General features: G+C 49.2%; 10 protein-coding genes across 10 annotated transcripts; 4 read left to right on the plus strand and 6 right to left on the minus strand.

Annotated features, from left to right (window-relative positions):
• Positions 1-50: 50 nt before the first annotated feature.
• Positions 51-1,567, minus strand: CC77DRAFT_1072888 (GroES-like protein; the record flags this gene model as incomplete). Its single annotated transcript, XM_018529171.1, has 5 exons — positions 1,237-1,567; positions 1,125-1,185; positions 770-1,074; positions 493-689; positions 51-432 (listed from the first exon to the last, which is right to left on the minus strand). The coding sequence occupies exons 1-5, from the start codon at positions 1,348-1,350 to the stop codon at positions 51-53; spliced, it is 1,059 nt and encodes a 352-aa protein (XP_018384280.1). The 5' UTR covers positions 1,351-1,567.
• Positions 1,568-2,183: 616 nt separating this feature from the next.
• CC77DRAFT_1096096 (alpha/beta superfamily hydrolase) lies at positions 2,184-3,187 on the minus strand (the record flags this gene model as incomplete). The annotated part of the gene is made up of 2 exons (XM_018529824.1): positions 3,045-3,187; positions 2,184-2,972 (listed from the first exon to the last, which is right to left on the minus strand). The coding sequence occupies exons 1-2, from the start codon at positions 3,153-3,155 to the stop codon at positions 2,184-2,186; spliced, it is 900 nt and encodes a 299-aa protein (XP_018384281.1). The 5' UTR covers positions 3,156-3,187.
• A 1,022-nt stretch (positions 3,188-4,209) lies between these two features.
• On the plus strand, positions 4,210-5,188 carry CC77DRAFT_173841 (hypothetical protein). Its single transcript, XM_018530455.1, has one exon. The coding sequence runs from the start codon at positions 4,260-4,262 to the stop codon at positions 4,779-4,781; it is 522 nt and encodes a 173-aa protein (XP_018384282.1). The 5' UTR covers positions 4,210-4,259; the 3' UTR covers positions 4,782-5,188.
• Positions 5,189-5,282: 94 nt separating this feature from the next.
• CC77DRAFT_992039 (hypothetical protein) lies at positions 5,283-7,650 on the plus strand. The gene is made up of 4 exons (XM_018536374.1): positions 5,283-5,514; positions 5,583-5,695; positions 5,746-6,788; positions 6,837-7,650. The coding sequence occupies exons 1-4, from the start codon at positions 5,401-5,403 to the stop codon at positions 7,406-7,408; spliced, it is 1,842 nt and encodes a 613-aa protein (XP_018384283.1). The 5' UTR covers positions 5,283-5,400; the 3' UTR covers positions 7,409-7,650.
• A 133-nt stretch (positions 7,651-7,783) lies between these two features.
• On the minus strand, positions 7,784-9,287 carry CC77DRAFT_938991 (MFS general substrate transporter; the record flags this gene model as incomplete). Its single annotated transcript, XM_018534652.1, has 4 exons — positions 7,784-8,255; positions 8,308-8,795; positions 8,850-9,128; positions 9,177-9,287. The coding sequence occupies 4 exons, from the start codon at positions 9,285-9,287 to the stop codon at positions 7,784-7,786; spliced, it is 1,350 nt and encodes a 449-aa protein (XP_018384284.1).
• Positions 9,288-10,394: 1,107 nt separating this feature from the next.
• CC77DRAFT_1021743 (DUF1907-domain-containing protein) lies at positions 10,395-11,606 on the minus strand. The gene has a single exon (XM_018525320.1). It carries the CDS (start codon positions 11,417-11,419, stop codon positions 10,445-10,447), a length of 975 nt encoding a protein of 324 aa, XP_018384285.1. The 5' UTR covers positions 11,420-11,606; the 3' UTR covers positions 10,395-10,444.
• Positions 11,607-11,945: 339 nt separating this feature from the next.
• CC77DRAFT_1010104 (hypothetical protein) lies at positions 11,946-15,789 on the plus strand (the record flags this gene model as incomplete). Its single annotated transcript, XM_018523627.1, has 5 exons — positions 11,946-12,802; positions 13,582-13,677; positions 13,813-15,440; positions 15,507-15,639; positions 15,756-15,789. The coding sequence occupies 5 exons, from the start codon at positions 11,946-11,948 to the stop codon at positions 15,787-15,789; spliced, it is 2,748 nt and encodes a 915-aa protein (XP_018384286.1).
• A 20-nt stretch (positions 15,790-15,809) lies between these two features.
• On the minus strand, positions 15,810-17,505 carry CC77DRAFT_992049 (subtilisin-like protein). The gene is made up of 4 exons (XM_018536375.1): positions 16,976-17,505; positions 16,759-16,918; positions 16,604-16,706; positions 15,810-16,555 (listed from the first exon to the last, which is right to left on the minus strand). The coding sequence occupies exons 1-4, from the start codon at positions 17,294-17,296 to the stop codon at positions 15,844-15,846; spliced, it is 1,296 nt and encodes a 431-aa protein (XP_018384287.1). The 5' UTR covers positions 17,297-17,505; the 3' UTR covers positions 15,810-15,843.
• Positions 17,506-18,897: 1,392 nt separating this feature from the next.
• On the plus strand, positions 18,898-21,236 carry CC77DRAFT_173880 (hypothetical protein). The gene is made up of 2 exons (XM_018530456.1): positions 18,898-19,205; positions 19,271-21,236. Exons 1-2 carry the CDS (start codon positions 19,127-19,129, stop codon positions 21,001-21,003), a joined length of 1,812 nt encoding a protein of 603 aa, XP_018384288.1. The 5' UTR covers positions 18,898-19,126; the 3' UTR covers positions 21,004-21,236.
• A 390-nt stretch (positions 21,237-21,626) lies between these two features.
• On the minus strand, positions 21,627-22,830 carry CC77DRAFT_1010107 (hypothetical protein; the record flags this gene model as incomplete). The annotated part of the gene is made up of 2 exons (XM_018523628.1): positions 21,627-21,700; positions 21,843-22,830. The coding sequence occupies 2 exons, from the start codon at positions 22,828-22,830 to the stop codon at positions 21,627-21,629; spliced, it is 1,062 nt and encodes a 353-aa protein (XP_018384289.1).
• Positions 22,831-24,110: the final 1,280 nt, after the last annotated feature.

Genomic DNA, 24,110 nt, shown 5'->3' on the forward strand with positions numbered 1-24,110 from the left:
TGATTTGTGATCTACAAAACGCCCTTATTTTAAGACATAGCATTCTCTTCTTAAGCAAAAGGTGTTCCCTCACCCGGCTCTTCGACACCAAGACCAATCTTGCCTATAGTGGCCTTGGACTCGATTTGCCGATGGGCCTTCTTCAAGTTCTCAAGAGTAAGTTTGTACCGCTGATTAAGGGTCGGAAAGAGCTTTCCCTCGCTCATCAGATTTCCAAGGGTTTTGAAAATCTCGTGATAGCTCTCGACATTGCTGTGGTGGAACGCTGCTGTACCTAACCAGTCCCAGGAGAAGGTCATTGACTTGGACATGAATTCGGTTCCATAGAGCCTAACGTCGGCCTGTACGATAGTGCACACTTTGGAAAAGGGTGCGCAGATTTTTGCGATTGCGTGGACATATTGTTCAGTCGGTCCCAGCACGTACGCATATCTGTGGAGAGCGATCAGCTACGTGTGCTATGAGCGGATAGGTATATAGGAATAAGCATACTTAATCGAGACGTCCAGTTTCAAGGCTTTGATCTCCTCGACAAGATCGTTGCGGTGATTGACTACGTGGGTAGCGCCCATCCGCTTGCAAGACGCTGCAGTGTCGGGTCGAGATGCAGTAGCAATAACTACTGGTAAGTGTAGAACATTGCGCGCCAATTGGATAGCAGCACTACCGACTCCGCCTCCGCCATTAATCTGTATTGCATCATATTACGTTAGCTCAGACGTAGGAAACGTAGTTGAGAATACTCTTGTAAAAGGCAGTTATGACGTACGATCAGAATGCCGGCATCTTCATTAGGCTTAATCTCCAGACGATGATTCAAAGACTGGTAGGCTGTTCCGAATGTCAAGCCATAGCTCGCTGCTTCGACGAAATCGAGGTTCTCCGGTTTCTTACAGCAGAGGAACTCGCTAACGAGCTGGTACTCTGCGTAACTACCCTGACGAGTTGTCGCTCCGACCCATGAGATGTCGTCACCGACTTGAAAACGTGTGACGTCGGGGCCCACTTCTAGAACAGTTCCGGCACCATCGTATCCAATAACGTGAAAGCCTTGGGGCGCGTGTTCGTAATAATCTGATTACAGTTGTTAGCCATCAGTTGTTATGAGGCCGGTCATTTCTTACCAGGTGCGTCATCATAGGTACCGCCTCGAATCTTTGTGTCTATCGGGTTGACAGAGCAAGCCTTGACTCTATCGATATTGTTAGAAAAGTAAGAGGGTTAAGGGTTCAAGACTTCCTTGACAAGCACGTCTCTACCAGTTGGCTCTCCGGGCTTGGGAATGTCACGAGACTGGAAATTATCTACAGGCCCGTAGGTCGAAACTCCGACTGCTTTCATGCTTGCCATTGTTGGTGTCGTTTTGGTTCAAAATTGTATGAATGTTCTCTGGGGACTATGCATACGTAGAATGTTCTAGCTATTTATGTACGCCTACATTCAAGATACATTCGTAATCATATTACTCGCCGCGGTTGGAAATATCAGTTATTCGAATGGTGGCTGTGACTCCTCGATACCTAGGCATTTTCTTGCTGTGTTGCAGATGAGTAATCATATTTCCGAGGCAGAACATAGTCCATGCAGAGGATCTCTTTACACCCACCAAAGATGCTATCATCGATAAGATCCACGGAATCACAAAGAACAAAGAGGCTACCAAGGTAAGGATTTCTCAGGAGAAAGCTTTTAAGCAGCGCCTAGCAAACCTGGGCTACACTTTGCCATGGTATTCCCAGTAAAACTAAACCCGGAGGGTACTTATCTTGGTTCACAATACTAGAGTTTACCGTATATGTTTCCAAACTCTACGACGTGTGCCTCTTGCTAGAAGATAACTAAGTATCTACGAGCTTGTTTGTATATAGAGGACGGGTGAATCTGGGAGTGGAGATGCAAGTCAGTGGACGAAGATAATTAGTAGAACTAAGATTCCTTTCGACATAAAGAGACGGATGAGTTAATCAGTTGCCGTTCTGGAATAGAACCGTGCAGGTTGAGAAGAGGGATATGAAGTCAGAGTGGTCATCGTTAGTATCAAATAGCATACATAGTGAATGCAGTGGCTCGCACTTTATATTATGTTCAATTCAGATACGGTAGCCAATGGGTATTGATACGTGGATCTATTGAAGACTTTTTCTTTTCTTCAGCAAATGCCGTTGTGTACTGTAGATCTTGTGTTATTTTACATAAGTATTCAAGAAAGCTATCTGAGCCTGAATGTTCTTCTTAAAGTGATCACCCAGATATAAGTCAAAGTGACCACATCCTTCCAGATAATGCAACTGCTTCGGCTCTCTAGCTTTTTCGAAAGCACTCATTTGAGAAGCTGTTGATACAAGCACATCGTTACCAGGGACTACAAAAAGGAGTGGCGTAGGAGATATTCTGTGAATCATAGCTTGTCCTTCGAATGTGAGCATATGAAGTTGTGTCTGAGTTGTGACAAAATTCTCCCAACGGCTTCCGCATTTCTTCTGTTCTTTAAGAATGTCGTAGGCGTCTTTAGTAGGAAACATCGCCGTTGTCTTGGTCGGGTGGGCAGATTCGCGATCTTCCGCGATAAGAGGTACAGTGGGTGCCCCTGAGCCGGTAACAATCTGCCTTCTATCTTCCAATACTGCTGGAATGCGATCTTTAAATGCGATAGATCGAGTCTCGCCAGACACAGCAGGGCATTGAATAATTGCGGCTTTGATGCGTTTATCCACAGCAGCTGCATGAATAACGTTACCGCCTGAAAAGCTGCTTCCCCAGTACACAACTCTCGCATCATCTACGCAGTCCAGAGTAGTCGCATAGTTGAAGGCGTCGTAATAATCTGCTTGTTGCAAAGCAGGATTGGACTCTTGCCTGGGTAGGCCGTCGCTGTCGCCCCAGTTACGATTGTCGTAAAGTAAAACGACGTAACCGGCTTCATGGAACGCAGTAGCGAAATTGGGCAGTAGGAAATGACGCGTGCCACCAAGCTGTGAGAGTAAGGTTAGTTACTCGACTGACACAAGCAGAATGCGATGAATGAAAGGACGGAGAAAACGTACGCCATGAGTCATGATAATACAAGGCGATGCCTCTTCCCTCGGATACAACCATCCGCGAAGGATAGTGCCATCACAGGCCTTGAACTCGATATCCTGGCGAGGGGCAGACATGATCGGTTGACACTATGTAAGGCGCGAGCGAACTTTAGATGTGTCAAACGGGGTAAGAACAGTTTCTCCAAGAAAAATAGCTGCGTAAAGAAATGCAAGCTTACTCTACTCAATTATCTCGTTGATTAGAATCACGTTATTTTGTAGGGTACTTGGAAGCATAGTACACTTATCAGGTTTAGTGTTGTTGCCAAACTTTAATCGTCACCCCGCACCAAACCTCGGTATGATTACAAAACCAAGCACTCGCTCCAAGGTCGGCAAGCGGCCGATCATTTCTATACTTGGGCGTTAATAGCAGTGATGTGCTACATTGCGCTTCTTCAAAAAAGATTTTGATGCTAGGGCCACCGAGGCAGCGATCACTAGTGTATACTAATCCTTTATCTCTACGAGAGCAGCCGAACAACGCTTGTCATCATCTCTTATCAGTACCTGTAATTCAGCAACATGTTCAATCCGCCCACAGATTTCCTAGCGTTAGTGCCGACTGCTATAGATGCTGAGCTAGAAGAAATACTGGCGCCTATCATGAAGGTGATGTATGAGAGTATCAATTCAAAGACAATAACTCAAGGATTGTTTAGAAAGTGTCAACCCAGACCCTAACAGAATTTGGCCGGACAATCCTCGGATTCTGTTGTCAGATGTGTCTTTTCGCATTGACATCCGTCTCCTCACCTCGTACGACTGTTGGTAATCGTCCACTAGGATTGACCCCTTCCATACATGATATCCTTAAGCTCCACTTCGTATCCTATCCGTCTTCTTAAGTCACCTCGGCTCTATCAGTTATGATTAGAGTTAAGAATCATTAGCTTTGGGCCCATTATATGTAGTGATTTTATCTACGTGGTGATTACTTGTCAGCATACCTAGGTGTAACAGCCCGGTCTATTCCGGCACAACACTTCGGATCCTAGTACCCCGGAGAGGTTTGACTTATGTTATAACTATATAAGTTTGCGGCCTGTACCTTCCTCATCCGTACTTCAACATCTACGACTACGGCTAGTTACCTCAGAACGTTCGAGTCTTGAGCGAATTTCACACACTATCACACTCGCCTCCGTTCGCATTATCGAACCATCCAGGAAACACGAAATGCCTACCCTTACCGCGCAGTTAGCCGGTCCACATTGGGAACCAACAACGCCTACACAAAGGTTCTTCAAGGCTTACGTCCACGCCGTCGACAATAAAGGATACAATGTTGGCTCCGGCCTCAAGTTCTATTCCAAAGATGTTACATTTCACAACCAGAACAACGCCGTTTATCATGGCGGGGAAGAGATGTGGGCGTGGATGAAGAAATTGTTTGGCGTCTTCGACCGCATCAGCCATGACTGGATCCAGTTCACGGAGATTCAGCGTGATGACGGTACTACTCAATTCATCACTCAGAATATCCGCAACCTGTGGGTCAAGGGCAACGATGCGGAGAAACCGACTGTTAGCATCCCAGTTGTCATGATTGCTATCGTTGGTCCAAGTGGTGATGAAACCACGCCTGAAGGTCTGCATTTCAAGGAAGTCTGGTTGTACTGGGATACTGCTTTACTTCTCCCACACCTGCCGGGGGAAGCTGTTGTTTTCAAGACCAAGAATGTCTTAGCCTCTGAATAGAGGAATAGCCACAAGTTTATGCCTCCAGCCTACGGGAAGGCATGATGAGCCAGCGGAAAGGTGCTGTACGTAATGCTTGGTCATAGAACTGCCATTTCTCCCGCCTTACTCATATACTCTCGTCACGTACCTCTCCCGTTCTGTATATCGTTGGGCCTCTGGCGACCTTACAGTCGTATTCAGAATGGCGGAAATCTCGAAATGGAATGGGATGCCAAACCCCAGCTCCAACCCGCTGGACTAAGTACTCATCCCCAAAGATCCCACAACTGACCCTAATAGCGAGATAGCGGCCAATTATGCATAGCTGTGAGTACGATGTTCTTCTGCGTCGTGGTTCAGTTCCATGATCTTGAAAACCGACTCTGAATGCGGGGAAGAAGGACGTGTGAATAGCGGGGTCGCTTAACGGGCGAGTCGGCTCATCTTCTGCCCGATGACAGTAGCGCATCCTCTCAACGCATAAATGCAAGCTGTGCTGTTTCTCCACGTCCTGGTCCCCTGGGCGCCAAGCACCAGTTAGCCGACAATCGTCTTCTGGTGTGCTCAGGGGCCCGAAAGCTCGGTATTAGGTGCCTGGGTCGCCGGCGCCTGTTCATCAACACAAATCTAGTGAGAAATGTTCGATTCCATGTCCAATAGAGTGGAGAGCTCTGGACAGCCTGGAGGAGCTGTACCAAGACCAGCAATGGGACGACAAACTAAGGCTTGCATTACGTGCAGGCATCTCAAGGTGAGCTTTTGCTGATGCGCTTATGAATAGATCCACTTACAGTATATGAGACTAAGATTTGAGAATAGATCAAATGCGTCATGCCAGATACAGCAGGCCCATGTCGGCGCTGTCGCAACCGTGGTTTGGAATGTCGTGTAGAGAAACACCCGCAAGCAATCATGCTTGAGCAAACTGATAGGCAAGCACACCCACCTGGCGTTTACAAATCTCGTACCAACAAACCAGAAGATGGCGTAACGATGTTTCTGGTCGTGTGCAGCAGTTGCAGACTGCCGTAGATGTCTTACTGCGCATGTCTAATCTGCCAGCACTGAACTCATATGCTCAAACCCTGGCTGGCGTAGAGCCCGGACTGGAACATGAAAAGAGCGGGCATGGATCAGAAGAGGAGGACACGTTACCTCCGGCGCCCATTCTGAGACCTGTCGCCCCTGTCGATGATTCTATTTACAGTCTACCCATCAATTCTCTTTACGAGGTAACGAGACTGCCCACTCTCGGGGCCGGACATGCGTCGCCGTCTACTCCGCGAAACCATCAGAGTCACGATTTCATAACACGAGGCTTAATCTCAGAAGCCGTCGCCGAGAGTTTATTCACCAGATTCATCTGTCTCGATTACTTCTGCTACGGTCTCATGTGCCCTTACAGTATTCTCAGAGACCTTCGAGCTAACTCTCCAATGCTTACCGCTGCCGTATGTGCAGTAGCTGCACTCCATGATCCCGATGGCTCTTCAGTATTTAAGATATGTCATGCAGAGTATCAAAGATTAGTTATGGGAAGCATGTTCGTCGTGTCACAATCTTCCGACACTATCAGAGCGCTTATAATTGGCGCTTACTGGTTAGCTGATATATCATACACGTTGCTTGGGCATGCTATCCGCTTGGCCATGAGACTCAATTACCACTTGGCCTACTACGCGGTCATGAAGGGCGGCGCAGAGCAAGAAGACATTATAAAAGCACGTCTTTGGTATATCCTATACATCCACGACCATCAGTCAAGCATCTTCAATGGTCGACCTGCTTTGATCTCCGCTTCTGAAGAGCCGCATCAACAATGGGAAGCCTTCATCCGAATCAACGAGAACCAAGAAGTAGATTTGAGAATGTCAAGTCAGATTGCGCTCTATCACATTACGTCAAAGGTCAGAGATGTCTTTGGCGGAGATCCGTCACAGGGTGTACCGAATCACAGTCTACCCCAGCTTCGTGGGTACTTCGCCGAATTAGATCGATGGTACATGATCTGGGGCAACAGAATGCGTATGTGCAACATCCTGCCAAAGTATCGAACATGCACTAATTAGTTAGCACGAAATGCTTACGTTGGCTGGTTCCCGAGAGATGGTGCCATCTTGAATTACCATTTCGCCCGGCTACACCTCTGCTCCTACATCTTCCGAGGCTTGTCTTTAGGATCCTTGCCCAGCGCATCTGTCGAGGTGCAGGAATTTGGGAGAACCGCAGTCACGTCTGCCGGAGCCGTGCTGAGCTTAGCCGTTGAACGTGACGATTTACGATCAGCGCTTGTCGGTATGCCCATATACTACCATGCCATGATCAATTTCGCGGCTGTGTTCCTTATCAAGGCAGCTAAGATCGGTTTCCCGGATTCCACAGCGGTGAATGCCCCAACCGTACTATCCCAGGTGAACGACTGTGTACGCGCACTTCGTGCACAGAATGCTTCCAGTCAACACCTTGTATACCATCTGGCTAATGGCTTGGAAGGATACATGAAGGTGCTTTCTGATCCCAATCAGGATGTTTCAATGCTTCCGGGACGTACGGGTGCTTTGGGAGATAACGCCTCGACGCTAAGTACAGCGGATTCGATCTTTATGCTCGACACCTTTGATCTATTTTCCTATGTGAATATGTAGTCGTATTAGACAAGACTGTGATATCGGCACGGAAGATATGACGCAGCTTGAGGTGGTTAGTCAGCTATATGGTGGGGGTACCGTTTGTATCTCATCAAGATATCGTCGGGAAAAGTGCCTGCGAACGTGTTTTTTCGATATCCTTTTCGAAGTCGAAACAGTATACAAGGTATGGGTGCATCATGAAAAGCAGAGCAAGATTTTCTCGGACGAGAAAGGACGAGTACCATGATAAGTGAAGCGAGTAATAGATCTCAAAAATTGTCAATAGAGAAGTTCAAATTACTTTAAGAGCTATCTGGAATCCTATCACCCCCCCTTGTACGATGTCAGGTGCTCTGTGATTTTACCTCGGAGACTATCATTTCCAGTCATTCAAGCCGTCTGCGTGGATTTGTAGGGCCATTTCTGATATATGAAGAAGCATGCGAGATAGATCAGAGCGCCGATTGCGAAGAGTCCAGAAAATACTTGGAATCCCATAATAGCCAGAGGTGGTTTGGATACTGTGATGATCTCTGTAGCGTAAAGCTGGGCGAGATTGGCGGCTCCGTTGATACTGGCTAGGGAAATGGCTCTCACCTCTGGCTGAGCTAGTCCCAGAACTGTACTGGTATATGAGAGCGCTAGTGGGTTTCCGCACCAAATTGCAGTGTTTATGAAGCAGAGGAAGATATATCGAGGAATAGATGCTGTAATGACCGACGCGAGTGCACAAAACACGGTACCGAAGATCAGAAGGACTGCCATGGTGAATATTGCGCGCCATCTTGGAACTTTGTCGGCAATGACGCAGGCAATTACAGCCACGACGAGTGCTACACCATATAGCGGTGCTGTCATGTATCTGGGTTCACATGTCAGCGTCTCAATTCGGTCATCTGGGGTCGGAGACTAACTGAGCGTCTTCTCTGTCGTAACCAAAAGACATGACGAATGTAGGGTAGAAATTCGACAGTGTCATATTCCCGATGATGATCATGTATCCGCTCATCAAAGGATATAACCTCCAATTGGAAAATGCCATTTGTAATGCTTGTTTGTGACTGATCGTGAATTCGTCGTCGTTCCGGCTGGTGATACCGTCTGCGGCAAGTCGGTCGTAGGCGAGTGTCCGTTCTTCCGTAGAGAGTCGTTTCGAGGTGAGGGGGTAGTCGAGTAGGATAAATGGTACAGGGAATGCTGCCGCGACAGTGATGACCCCTTCGACGATATACAACCAACGCCAGCCCTCGATGCCACGAGAACCATCTAGGCCTCCAGTAATTGAGCCAGCGAGGATGCTTCCTACAGCTCCAGAGAAAATTCCTGCACTGTGGAAGGCGAGAAAACGTTTCGACTGTTCCCCTCTGCGGTACCAACTAGACACAATGAACATTACTGCAGGCTAGAATGATGTTAGAAACGGGACGAGCTAAGTAATTTCACCGTCGTTACTTACACTAAACCCGGCCTCGGCAACACCCAGGAGGAATCGGAGACCGACAAGCTGTTGCCAGGTCTGAGCACAAGCCATGATTGCGCAAACAGATCCCCACAAGACCATAATGACTGGTATGAAGATCGATGGTCGTGATCTCGACAAGATCATGTTGCAAGGAATCTCTGCGATAACGTAGCCGATCTGGAATGCAACAACGCAGAGATAGTAACGGCGATCATTAATCTCTAGGTCGGTGCCCATACCCGCGACTCGAGCGTTTGCGAGATTCGATCGATCCTTGACCACGTTCAGTTATCGCTCAGATGGGGAACAAATTATACTTACCATATAGGAGAGTAGGTAGACAACCCAGATACATGGGAGCAGAAACAGGTCGATCTTGTGGACGAGCTCGCGTTCTGCTGCTGTATTCTCTTCATAGCCGTTCCCGTGCATTGTTTCCTTGGACGCTGCTTCCTTGGAGCCTTCGTAGTCTTCGATCCTGCTTTCGTGAAGCTTCAAGTCTACAGAATTTCGATCAGACATGATGCTTCCAGATGATGAAATTGATGTTGCGTAGCAGATCTCAGAACGATCTCGAGAGAGTGAAATCTTGGTGAATAGAGGTGCTGGTCCACAAACAGATAAAGGCAAGTTTATACCACTCGTTCTCCTTTGAGTGGAGAAGGACCAATTTCGTGGGGACCCCGCATTCCACACACCCCGTAGTCCCAAATCTAGCGACAGCGGTGGCGGCATTCACATCCGGACTTTTCGGCCGATGACGGTACCGGTTGACCGATGATCTAAAAACGCCCTTCCCAGTGTTCGAGATCAGCACATCCTTGAAACTCACGCTCGAGACGAGGTATCTAGGAGCTCAAAGACTGTTATTTCCACTCTTCCCTCATTAGCTAGCCAATGCACTAGCAAGTGTTGACCACGGAGGTCATTGTCGTACGAAGGTAAGCCAAGACCGTGCACCATCTAAGCTCTGCTGAGGGAGTTTCAGAAAAACACATTTGTTTTCAGGCAAGAAAGAATAGGTGGAGCCGGGCGAATGGATCGATTGAAAAGGCCGATGAGTCCTCAGCTCGCCAAGAAGCCATGGCCGTTGGGAGGAGCGAAGACGTACCCCAGGTTGTTTCGTACATCGATTACATATCGTACTGCCTGTAGGGAATCTCTAGAGAAAGATAGGCATCGTTTTTTTTTTCTGGAACTTGAGCAAGTCTCTACGCCTGCCGCTAGAGGTTTGCTTTGATATTGCGGTCAACAAAGTCGTAATGGTCGTTGGAGTTGAGCAAGATAGGATTCCGAGTAGTTGTGACAAGTGTAGTCTTCACATGCCTTCTGGCCGTCTTTCCTGTTGCTTCGGTTCAACGAGTCGCGGATGCATGGGGCGACTTTTGCGGCACATCATTATGATTCTTCGCATCAAGCGCATACTAATTCATTTCTGAGTCTTCACAGCGACACATGATCTGTGTGTCGAGAACAGTTGATTGGGGTTGTAGAAGTTCTATATTACTGACTTATCGCACAAAATTACCTAAGCGTAGTCCAAGTCTTTCTACGAGAATACAGCTTCTGAACATGAATGAGCAAGTTTTCTAGTCGTGAAGATCTCGCGCTAGAGTCACTGAAGGCCTTTCCATTCTATATATCATCTTTGCCGTGTTGAAATAACCTTCATACTCAATCTCCTCTTGCAATCCTTCAATGTCGTGGTGGTAGTGACCTCCAGAGTTGTTGCCCTTTGGAGAAAAGCAGTGTGTATGCTCGAGTCGTAAACCCATTGCCTGTTCTGGATCCGCTGAATGCAGGACCGACAAACACACCATAGGACTATCGAAGTCGTGGTATGTCAGCCAGTCGTTGAGTTGCTTGGGGTCCTTGAACGGGAGCTCCGATGCCGGGGGGAAGTCCGGCATGATGTGGTAGTTCGTGCGTCCTGACTTTACGATGAATGCTCCACCTAGACTGACTGTCTGCTTATCGCCGTAAGCCGTTCTGAGACCCTTCCGTATACACTGCGTAAAACTGCTTTCTGGCCCCTTTCGTTTACGAGCGGTAATCTTCAGTACCGGCCCAGTCTTGCCTTCAGAGCCGAAGAGGTTAATCATCAATGCGCAGTCCAAGGTAGGGCTCTTTTCTACTCTGGGCGCTCCGGTGTCCTTGTCGATCTTAGCGATGTGTGTTCGGTTGTCGACATCGCCGAAATCTTTGCCCCAACTGAAGTTAGGAGCGAGCTCGCAGTTGCGACCGACCTGATGGAAAGGTCCAGCTCCGGCCCCAATAATGCTGCCCTTGTCGGGATCCATCTCCATCGCCTGTGCAAGCTCCTTCATGCTCCATATGGTGTCGAGTCGAGGGCTGGGAAAAAGATTTGACTGGCCTCCAACGTCCGAGATCTTCTCGTTACCCGACAGGCCCGTTGTTGCCAGGTTGAATGGTGCTGCGCGAAGATCGGGACACTCAACGACGCTGATGGCTATATGCTCATAGTTGGCAGCCAAAGGCGCTTCGAGAACCTTGGCGAGCTCTTCAAGGCCCGGGGGCGACAATGGGTATCTTGCGGTACGCATCGTTCGATGTAGTCTTAGAGACCTACGCCGTGTCTCGTCTTCGTGATTTAGAAAGTATAATCTGCAGTTCTGCAATGCATTGAACACAAGAACTGAGTGAATATGTGGTCGCGAACGGGTCGAAACTCTTATCATCAGCTTGTTCAGATCTCCAATAGATGCATGAAGGAAAGCGTATATATCGATATCGTCTTGGTACTAACGCAGCTAATTCAATCGCCGACCCGGCGGGGAAAATCAGCTCCGGCGTTTGACCGCGATGACGGCCGACTCGACCGGCGCTAACACCATCCACTCCGCAATTCGTTACTCATTGACATTTACTCCGCACTCGCTAGTCTCGATGCGAGTATTGCTCGATTGCGCAGATGTGAAGGGAGGTCAGATCTCTCCCGCACATGGAGAATGATAGTAGTATGTTATTTAAGCCTACGCTGTAAGCAATCCCAACATTCGAACGAACAACTATTTCTGCGACTCAGGTACCCATCGCGCACCTATTGTGTCAGACTTCATATCGTCTACCATGTCCCTCACAGCACCACCAGTACCCGAGGTATTTCCGATCTACTCTGACCTCAAGGGCAAAGTCGCTCTCATTACAGGTATCGGACAAGTGGGACCCCGAGATAGCCCATTTTGGGGTAACGGCGCCGCCGTCGCACGCCTACTTTCTCGCAACGGCGTGAGCATTTTCGGTTGCGATTTGAACAAAGACGCCGCGGAAAGAACTAAGGAACGCCTTCTCGAAGAAACTGGAGATGCGGTCGTCGATGTTGTTGCAGCTGATGTTACGAAATCATCGGATGTCGAAGCATTAGTTGCAGCCGTAATGGCACGACACAACAGAATCGATATCCTCATCAACAACGTTGGCCAGACGACCTCCGGTAACCCGGCCACCATGTCAGAAACTATATGGACACGCCAGATCGACGTCAATTTGACATCCGTATACCGGCTGTGTCACCATGTCCTTCCTATCATGCAGAAACAAGGCTCAGGCAATATTGTCAACAATGCTAGTATCACTGCGCTGCGCTACATTGGAAAACACCAAATCGCATACGCATCTGCAAAAGCTGGTGTTATAAGGTTCACGAAGGCTTTGGGCGTCATGTATGGCAAGGACAACATCAGGTGTAATTGCGTAGTCCCAGGCCTTATGTACACTCCTTTGGTTGACAATTTCGCCAAAAGCAAGGACGAAGGAGACCAGGAAGCTGCTAGAAGAATACTAGATCATAACTGTCCAATGGGATGGATGGGAACGGGGATGGATGTTGCGAATGCGGTCGCATGGCTGAACAGTGCTGCAAGCCGTTATGTGACCTCGCACGAGCTTGTTGTAGATGGAGGTATCACAGAAAGTACCGGCACTGGGTTCGTTTCTCAGTTATAGTGTTTCATCATAATGTTCACAACTTCTCCGTATCCTTTCGTGACTCTGGCGAACTGTGTCTTTTTGTTCCAGGTCTAGATGCAAAACTACCTAGGTAGAGTGGGGCGCCATCCATGTAGTGGACAAGACCAGATGGCTTGTGATCACCAACCAGAAGCAATGCAGACGATAGACGAATTAGTTATCGATTGAGCAGCGCGTCATGACTTTACTTAAGTTTCTTCTGCGTGCATGATACAGTACTACTTGAGGACTTGTTTCGTTAGGTCATGCTCAGTCGCGCACGTAGGGTATGACTTTGCTATGTGTTATAGCAGATCTCCACAACATTGATTACAACAGCTCGTTGTAGGCGCAACTTAGTCTCTTTTGTACGGTTTCAAGAACACACTTGCCGGGCCAGAATACGGACGGTGTTCTTTTCCAGCTCCTTGGATTCATCCTTGTGAAATAGTGCCCAAGTGATGATCCCGCACACACGGCAGTCGGTTGCAGCCGGAACATGGCAGACACGGGGAAAAGACCTAGCGTCGGCCGACTTGTGCGGGCCACAGAACCTTAGAGCGCTAACGCTCTCCATATTCTGGTGAACTTACCAATACGATCGCACGAAGAGGAATGTATTGCAAAATGGGATGACTGATAGTGGCGTCCGACGTAGGCAAGCTTTGCGGGGAACCCCTCATGGGTGGCAACTCCACATGCACACAAGAGACCGCTACGATGGACGCTTTGGCTATTTCAAGCTACGTCTGAACAGATCGTATCGAGCTGCTACCTGCAGTAACAATCAACACTTCTCCAACATAGAAGCAATGCCATCAGTATCGCGAGGTTTGAGAACTTCGACAGGCTGGTAAGTCCTTCACACTCTACACGTCGATGCGAGAGATGGGTCTGCTTGTACTTCAACACAAGTGCAGGTCACAAATTGTCTCCCCAAAATCTCTATATTTAGTTCACTTATTCGCAAGATTCTGAACGGCTGCAGCTCAACGTGTCGTAAGAGGCGCGTCAAATGCGATGAGACTCGCCCCATCTGCCAGAATTGCATCCGAGTAAACCGTCAGTGCAAGTTCGTGGAGAAGCGCAATGCGGCTTCCAGGTTACAGAGATCTAATACTTGTGCTATCATCCGTCCTCGAACGATATCAGAGTTTTCCCCATCACCAGCCTACGACCAGGGAGATCTTGGTGTTCTCAACTATAGTGGCATACCAACTCCGGAGGATGAGCCCCAACTGGTTGATTGCCAAGAAACCAGCGATCATGGTCTATCGATTGACAACTTGTTTCTTGACAATAGTCTTTTTAGTTTCGAGAATGTTTCCCTTCCGAACTTCGACATTACCGAATGGTACGATCTTCTAGCAAAAGACGCTATCGATAAGCTGGACGAAAACAAGCACACAGCGCATTGGAAATACGACTTCGAAAGCCTCTCTACAAGACAAATACCACAACCTCCCGTTTCTGGAGATCCCTGTCTGAGTCTTCATGATGATGCGGATAGTCACATACATGACAGGCCTACCCCTTCGGGCCGGCCTTGGAATGGTCGTGAGAGGATCGAATTGAAACAGGAAGAATTGCAATTTTTCACGCATTACATCGATTTTGTTGCACCTATTCTAGATCTGTTCGACCCTCTTGCACACTTCGCCAAGGTGGTGCCTGATCTTGCGTTCTCCAACGAAGGACTCTTGAACTCCTTGCTCGCGGTTGGGGCATGTCACTTGGCTCTTTGGAAGCCATGTGAACCTGTCGGGGAAGCAGGTCCCGAGCAGGTGCCTATCAGCCCAACATCCAAGTCCTGTGGGCCGTCAAGGACAACCAGAGCTGCCAGCCACTACTATCACGAGACATTGCGCTACCTTTCGCAAAACATCGAGCATGCGGATTACAGACAATCTGACGAGATTTTGGCGACCGCGGTTATGGTATCCACCTATGGCATGTTCGATTCGAAGTCGGACTACAGCAATTGGGATCGCCATCTTCGAAGGGCTTTTTGGATACAGCGGGACTCTGGCGTTAGTGGAGAGTCCTCGAATGGTCTTCAGCGTGCAGTGTGGTGTGCATGGCTTCGACAAGACATTTGGGCAGCATTTTGCACAGGACGTCCTACACTTACACTTCACCAACCGAACACCCCTTTAGCTTCGCTCTCGCCGGACGCGTTACACCAAAGAATTATCTATTTGACTGCGAAATGTGTGCAATATGCTGCAACGCCGAAGAAAAGCAATATCGTCGGATATATAGAGGCGGGAGAGACGCTGATGAGAATGCTCGATGCTTGGAAACGAATCCTGCCGTTTTCGTTCCAGCCTGTACCCATTATCGCCTCTGCAGAATCGGCACAGGGATCGCCAGTAGACAAGGATCGCATTCTCCCCATTTGGATCCATCCACCCGCGAACGCTGCTGCTATGCAGCTATACCATTTCGCTAGGATTCTTACGGTGTTGACACAACCATCGATGGGGGGACTGAATACATACCGGGCTCGGTCTAAATTACTACGAGAGAGTACTTCCGCAATATGTGGTATCGCAGTCGCCCAGCAAACACGAAATCTGCCGAATGCCTTTGTTTCGTTCCAAGCAGTTCATGCAGGTAAGCTACGTCTTTTGTCTTGGCACCAATCGAAGTAACGAGATATAGCCGCCCTTTGTGTTGAAGATACCGAGGCGCAATCCGAAGTGCTTGGGATTCTGGATGAATTGAGAAGTACCAGCAAGCATCCACATACGTCAATTTTGGATAGCCTGATCGAAGTGTGGGATCGTGTGATCTCAGAGGATGGTCTAGCTACGTAAGCACAGTTCGTTCTTCGATGATAGACTCCAAATCAATTGTAACTCATCATCGTGTTTGTACATCAGGAGCAAGTTGACAGAGATGAGGGGCGGATTACTTTTACCATATTAGTTCAATGCATCTTGCAATCGATGGTCAGGCTTAGAAGAATACATTAGATTCATTCTGCTCGATTAACTTCTAATCTCGTTGTTGTCGTCTACCATAGCTTCCAAGCTCCACGTGCCTCGACGGTGGTATTCGTAGCATTGCTAGAGCTGCTAGCGATGCGCGCACTAGGGTTGCCGTTGAAGGCCATCAGGTTCACCGAGCCCAGGGTGTCAGTCACGACACCTGGCGTGGCCAACTCGTATACCCTCGCCTTGACCTCAGCAGCAGTGCTGGGCCCCTCGAGAGCACGGAGGTACGAGACTAGGCCAGCTACAGCAGGGGAGGCCATGGAGGTACCCGTTGTGCTCCATTCCGCTGTGTCGCTGCGCCAAGATGCAGAGACGATGTTTGTTCCCACAGCGAAGATATCGACCTCGGGGCCGTAGTTGGAGCCTCCAGGACCAGAGTGTCGGCTGAAATCAATCTCGGCGTTTCCGACGCAGATGACTTCGGGAGAGCGGCATGGGGAAGAGTTTTCGGCTGGACTGTTCTCGTTTCCTGCTGCGTTGACGGCAAGGACGCCTTTCTCCCAGGCTGCGGTGACGGCAGCGTCCCATAGTGTTGAAGCGGAAGAGCCGAGTGAAATGTTAATGACGGCAGTGTTCTGTCGGCCCTTGGATACGATATCATTAATCGCCCAATCAAAGCCGGCGAAAACATCCGACGCGCTTCCCTGCGCGCTACCAAGAACCTTAACGGCAATGATGTTGGTTCTCTTAGCGACACCGTATTTTGCACCTCCAACGGTTCCAGCTACATGCCTAGGGTGTGTTATACCGGACCTAAATCCTGGACAGTGAGCGACTTACGTTCCGTGGCCCTCCTCATCCGTATCAGGACTGCCTGCAACGGCATTGAACCCATGGATCGCTCGTCCCTCGAAATCGACGTGGGTGATACGGACGCCAGTATCTAGATGAAGCTGTCAATACCACACCAAACACGACATGGCTTTCCGACTTACCCATTACGTAGGAGAAAGTGCCATCACCCGCACTTTCGTCGTAGACATAATCAGTGGGTTCTGGTGTACGAGACGAGATACCGGCTAGACCCAACGGCGCATTTGGTTGAGTTACAAACTCGCTTATTCTCATGACGAAGTCTGGTTCAATGGTGAGGACCTATACAAGATGTCAGAGCTGCTTTGACATATCTGTTGGTGATGCTGTGTGACAAACCTCGGGCAAAGCCTTCAGTTCTTCGATGGTTGCATCGTCGAATGAACCAGCATAGCCTTTGAAGTTACCAAATCCATACTCACGCTCCACCGGAGCGCCACCCGCGCCATCATCACCTCGTCGAGCCAGGTTGCGAGCATGTATGCTGCGCATTTTGTTGTGGTGAGCAGCAATCGACGCAACATCAGTGTCAGGCTTCAACTGGACGATATATTTGCCGGGGATGACCTCGTTCGCACGAGGGGTGTCGACGGGAGCAGCATTGGCGACAAAAGGAGCTGCGACAGCGGCGAGCGCAGTGATACGAGTGAGGAACCGCATCGCGATTGAGGATGAAACGAGCGTAAGTTGGAGCCGATTCACCAACCACCACCGGACTATATGCACTTTCTGCCTTGCACCAAGTCCATCGCGCGCACTACGGTACGAGAAATCACTAATCCAAGCATCTCTTGTCCTTTCTTGACTTCTGCCTCTTTGGGGTTAGGTTCCGCAATTCGATTCGTATAAGAGATGATATGTTAGGGGTAGTTGATGAGAATCTTCCGAGTCATGGATAGCCAAGGCGGCAAAGCCAGGGGACGTTGTGAAAGCAATATGCCGGGAGGAAGCTACCCCTGTTCTGCCGGCTAGCGGTTTCCATTTCGAGTGCAGCTACCGGGCGCGAAGCGATGAAACACGGGAACCGGCGTCGTATTTTGTGGATAGACCCTATCTCGGATTTCATTCCGCAGAATCGGGCCTTGTAAAACCAATGCCATTGACCTCGAGAACAGAAAAGGCAGGTTCAAGACGATTATATGGTGGCAAAGTCTTCGCAAACATGGTGACAGATAATGGACAGTCTGGGCAATGGAACATGTTCAAGGATCTGAGATGGCAGACCACTGGGAGCGCTCTCCGAAGTCATACGGCACCCCGAAATACTCCAGCCAGCGGTATATCTCAGACCGAATGATGTTAGCTCAGCAGACGGCACTCTCAGGAGACCAACTTGAGAAGAGGCTTTCAACTGAGTTATCGAATATCGTGCTTATTGATGATCGCAACGGAAGAATCCACTGCGCGGGCGGTCCCGAGATCTTGTCCGGCTTGCGGCAGATTTCGGCGCGAATTCGGCATGAACAGCGAAGCTCCCAATGATCTAACTATTCACCCAATTGCGGAGAAGTCCTCATGAAGGTTTCCTGTGTGCTTTGCAGTCAGGTTGTTTGGATGCCGATGCATCGTACGCTGTTTACGCATGATGGAAACGAGACGGGTTAGAGATGAAAAGGAGTAGCAGGAAGGCGGCCCCACTCCGAGGCACGCTAGATGAGTCAGCAGCTCTTGGCGTGCAAGAGCGTCTTTCGGCGGCGAACTTCAAGACTGCCAGTCAACATCCAGCGTTACAAGGCCTTCAGGAAGAAACCTCGTCTGTACGCGCGTAGCTTGTTATTATCATAATAGACCACACCTGCTCGGCTTCCAAGTCGTCGGTTACGGAGGCGCGCAAGACGAGCCAACACATCGCACAAAGCTCTCCGCTTTCGAAACAGTTCCTACTGACCGTGATTTGTGACGATGGTATCCAGTCAGCGCTCCAAATTGAAATTCGCATTGGATACTCACGAAGTACGAGACGTAATCTATTGAACGACAAACCTACTGTTCGACGCCTCGCAAACAAGCGTGACAAGATGAGACTGCGCATGAGGGGTTCAATGATCACCAAAGTTGCCGACAATGAACCAGCAACCGTTCTACCAAGGTATTAAGGAATAGGGTGGACGCAGTTGAGAGCGACAAACGAGAGAGTCACCAAGTGTTCCCTTTTCTTATTGTTGATTTCTCTTCGTCTTGTCTAATTTCTTCCTTCAATCGTATTATTACTCCTTGCCATCCTTTCCCTCGTTTTTAAAGGTGGTCTGCTAGGGTAGTACGCTTCCCAATTGTGAGGAGGATGGACATTCTCCTATAGCGTCATGCTACCATTGTGACTTTGCTCATTTGCTGTCCAAGTAGCTCCTTCACTCTCGAATGCCAAGCCTTATGGCGCAAACGCTACCACAACAATAGCTGTCACCACAGAAATCAAACAAAAGGTTCCAATACTCCAGTCGTATTCTGTAGTTTCTGGACAACTTCCGAAACGCAAATTGCAACTGCAAGATGGCGCGCGATGAAGACAAGCTAATTGGAACGATCAACCCTGCGACTGACGACGATGCCAATATCACCGTCGAACATGGTAAGTACAGTGCTCTTGCCGACGACTACAAATTCTCCGAACGCTTCTGACATATCACGATCCAGGAAAACCGACTACACGTACCGCCAACGACGATGACCCTGTCGAGGAGCCCGCATCTGCAGGAAACGTTGCATCAAATCACAAAAACGGCGGCAAGATGACGCTTGCACCGCCGGACTCATTGAGCACTCCGTTAGATCTGGAAAGGTTACATATCCTCCTGACCTACTCTACTCTTCTGGCCTTGACGAGAGACGCCTCACGGCCAGTCGTCGACCTGAACATGGAAGCTCAAGTTCGACAGCTAGATGCATTCCTAGCTGGAGACGTCACTGAAGACGGTGTCGCGATACACTGGTCTGCCAATAGTCAGGGTGCCGAACGACTTTGGCGGTACGAAAAGTTATGCAACGAACTCGTCCCCAACCTGATCGCTGCGATCAAGAAACAGTCGCAGGTCAACCTAAACACGGAGCCAAAGAATCGCGTCAATGGCGAAAAAAATCCCGAGCACCGATCTTTCTATGAGCTCTTTCTAACACCAAACCTGGTGACCATGTACGGAAAGCTGATTGAGAAAATGAGGAAGAAGGATATGAGCATGAACCCTGATTTCGATCCTTGGACGGACGCGGTGAAGTATGGCAAGCTAATACAGCTTTTCAAAACCATTTACGACCATCAGTACGACTTTACAAATTGGAAGCACACGCGACCCGAGCCGGTCTTCAACCAGACGCCTCGCCGGGAAGCCGAGGAATTCATGCGCATAATGGATGATCGTGATCAGATCCGTGTCTATCACTGTATCGTCACTCCTCTCGGGAAGGTCTTTTCACAGTTGGACACCATTCCTGAGATCGCAATCAAGTATAGCGACGAACAACTTGCGAAGATGTGGCGCGACAAGACGCGTCCGAAGTATCTGATCCCCGACCCTGCCTTCGTCACGGTTCCCGCCAAGCAAAAAGACATGACCTGGGCGAATCCCGATGGTGTTGGTAAAGTCTGGACGCGCGGCAAAGTGAGTTGGCCGACTATTTTCAAGTTTATGGTCTTCGACAAGGCGACAAACGCGTACATCCATGACCATGTCATCGACATTGACGTCTTGGACCAGATCAATCTCAACGACGAGACTTGGGTGAACCGATATCGCAAGAAGATATCTCAGTGGCGCAGCCGTGCAACCGGAGAATCGACAAAAGTTCGCGATCACTGGAACGATGAGGAGCGTGTCTTGGTTTACCAGTTCTCAAACAACTGGGTCATGGAGAATGGTATTGACAAGTTTGTTCCCCGGATATGGGATAGCGAGAAGCACAGTCTCATGGCTGCCGTGAACAAGGCTGGCCGTGCGCGCACGCCAGAGTCGGTTTGTGCTTGGGCAAAGAGGCAGATGACCGATAAGCCAAACGAGCCTCTTGGTATGCTTTACGCTGAAGGCCAGAAAATTGCTACACGTGTCGACGCTGGCGAAATCGTTCCGGACGACGAGCGTTATCCAGATGAAGCTATCGACATCGCTAGCTTCCTGCCCATATCACAGCCTAAAAAGTCTTCCATCCTCAAGAAATCTGATACTGATCACGATCACAAGCGCAAGCACGACTCTGATGAGCCGGATGCTCTTTGTGAATTAATGAGCGACTCTGGTAACTTCAACCTCGTTGGCGACTCCGACCAGGATGTCGATCTAGCGATGGAGACTGGCGACGGCAACTTCCACGACGACGATCCGCCTTCTTCTCCACCCAGACTCAGCAAGCGACCAAAGCTCGCCACCAAAGATTAGAAGGGTATAAGAAGAGATAACGAAGAGCAAGAAGCCAACTTCGCAAGTTGAGGCATCTGGTGAAAGCTGTAATGGATGCGCGCACGGCAGAACGCGATGCTGGAGCTGCGACCCATGATGACGACATTGGTGGTGGAGACGACGATCAGTTTGATATGAACTTTGATTGAGGATCACGGTACTGGTCGTACTGACTCGATAGTAACGAGACAAAGGTCAAGAAAGGCGAAATGGTTCGGTATGCCTGAAGCTAGTAGTTCCTGGGTTTTCCGGTTAGCTTTCTGGATGGTACTTAAAATTCAGTGTCAGTCCGAAGGATACCCCATAGCTTCTTCATAGTCAATTGTATCCTTCTTCTACCTACCCACAGCTACAGGTCCGCAGAGCATAGCGACACCGCCTCCCACCACAGTCATCTACTTCATGCTAGCCCTCATAGTTCCCGTCATCCTCGATGCCGATAAGTCACGGAATGCCTGACATATCGATAGCCTCGTCTGGATACCTAGCACTGTCCGGAATGACTCTGTTGTTTCTAATATCCTCGGCCATTTTCTTCGCACGCTCCCCCAGGTTGAAGATCGGCCTATTCGCTAAAGAAACGTCCCTTCGGATCGCGTCTCTCACCTGACCTTGAACTGTCTCCGCGGTACGATCTGATCCGTCCTCGTGTTGGCCTGCGCGCACTGCATTGATGCTATCTGCGAAGTTCTGCAACGTGTCGGTATCGAGATTCTTTGCTTCAAATTTGTCTATGCCATGTTCTTTGCACCATGCGTTGATGCAACGCCAGAGAGCATGACGTTCAGCATCTGCCCATTTCTTCAAGTCAAACCTACTTTTCTTCGCGGTGTTGGTAGGCTGTACCGTCAACGATGCTTGTTCTTGCGGTTCAGCCAGATGAGGATGCAATCTTGCCGCCAGATCCATAAGGAACTGCCAAATTTGGCTATCATTCTCCACATCTAGGTCATCCGTACCGCTTTCGGTGTTCGCACGGATTTTTCGATAGGCTGTCAGGTCATCCGACGTAAACATCGTGTTCAGAGCCTTCGGATGACCGCCTTGCTTGATGCGTTGGTTCAGCCTCTTGTCCAATTTCACCACTGTGGCCGTCATCAATCTTGCGGTCTTAGCGTTGAATAATAATGGATCGACAGCCGGTGCGGATGCAAAGTACGTGTTGTATTGGTCTTGGGAACGATGCATGTTCCGTAAGACGACAGGCTCGGAAGGCAAATGGGTAGTAGCGTACAGAAGACCGTAATGTAGCTCGATCCATGAGTCCTCTAACTCTTCGTTAACGCCTTGTCGTAGATGTACTGCTTGGTCGGACAGATACTTAGTTTGCTGAAGAGCCACATATTCGGTAGCGATCTGCTCGCCTGTCCATCCAGTCTTCATGTAGAACAAGATGTCTTCTGGCGTAAAGGGCTCAGGCATGCTGGATCTGGTTTCCCATTCCAAGTCGTTCAAGAACGCTTCTGCAGTATACATATCCGGCTCAGGTACAGACCGAATGTACCCTAGGTTGATCATGTCTTCGGACAATCCGTTCGCTATCCACTCTTCAACAGTTTGTACACTGACGTTGGGATTGACAAAGCGCCCCCCGCTGGTAATTCGCCACAGGATCGATCCCACATCGCCCCTCAAGTCGTGGTATACCTTCACCACATGAGCCCATTCGGTTTTGATGTGTTGGTCGTCCACACCCTGTGCGAGCATTTCGGCAATGTCCACTTCTTTCCAGGGCGGATACTTGCCGGAGCCCCTCAGCTCGGTGTAGAGATTTATCGCGCGCTCACATTGGTCGACTGAAGCCATGAAGCTGCAAAGTAATGATTGTTCTTCGGTCGTTCAGCGGAAAGTACCAGATCTTATACTTGTCAGGAACCTGCCATACTAGCGCACCGGCACAAACGAGTGGCACACAATGACCATCGCGTGCCCAGGTGTCGCATCATGGACCTTCTCGGGTTGTCATCTGCGCAAGGCATGCACCCACGCTCTTTATTTGCACATCTGACCCGTGAACATCTCGTGAGACCGGCGACTCACGTTTGGAACTCTCGACTTTGTAGGTCCAGGTGACTCTAACGTACTGCTATACAGAAAGGGAGTGCCAGCTGCTACGTCAAAGGACGAAGTCATTCCATGATGTGATGCACGCGTATACCAAGCATCTCCGTTGCATGTAGGGTTTCGAATATGGCGTTTTATCGCATTTGTGTACGTGAACTGTCAACCGTTTAAAGGCTTCGCGTGTCTCTGGAGAAAACCAAACCGCTACGGCGAATTTGTGGACCGTACTGCACCGTGAGCGAGAACACACACCTGCTAGCGATCACGAGACGGGATGACAAAGGACGCTCAGGCCGGATCAATCTGGACGGTTAGTAGACCCAAAGGCAAATTCTCCATGCTTATAGTGCTGAAAGCTGCTTGACAGTGTCCACGCAGTAATATAGAGTTTGACACGTCGATAGTGGCGTCACGCGTGCTGCAGACTCCAACGTGATCTTGAGGGCTGGCTTTCTCGTCTCCAACAACTTCATTAATATGAGTCGCATCGTCTTTTCTTCTGTCATGCCATCATTTGAAGCTAATAAAAGTGTTTTCTCGATCAAGTTGATATAGGTATCCAACACGATCCCACCATCATACCTCTAGAACAGCGGAGACACGTAGCATGCGACTGCCATCTTCATCCAGCACCCAACGCTCTCTGGAGGGGTTGCCGTCGACGAAATTTCGTGTTGGAGTCATCCTAGTGGCGTCGTTCGAGGCATTGTTCTGGGTGGTAGCTGAGAACAGCAGATGTTCATACATAGGGCAAGTGGTCACCGATTGCTTCCGTCTTCCGTCTCTTGAATAGCTGTAGAGATGCTGTCGCTTGCTCTCGAGCTTGAGCATACCTCCAAGAGAGCTCATGCGCGATAGATTTAAATAAGCGTCCTAGGGATAGGTGTACACTTTGCGTCTTGTTAATACATTACCTTGTCATGCTACATGTAATCTGAAAGTGCTTTGTAGCCACGGTATAGTTTCTGGATAGAATACTCTTGCTGTAGAGAAAATCTTGAACAAGACTGTCGGCTAGCAGT

The sequence above is a fragment of the Alternaria alternata genome (genome assembly GCF_001642055.1).
Source record: "Alternaria alternata strain SRC1lrK2f unplaced genomic scaffold CC77scaffold_14, whole genome shotgun sequence".
NCBI lineage: Eukaryota > Fungi > Ascomycota > Dothideomycetes > Pleosporales > Pleosporaceae > Alternaria > Alternaria alternata.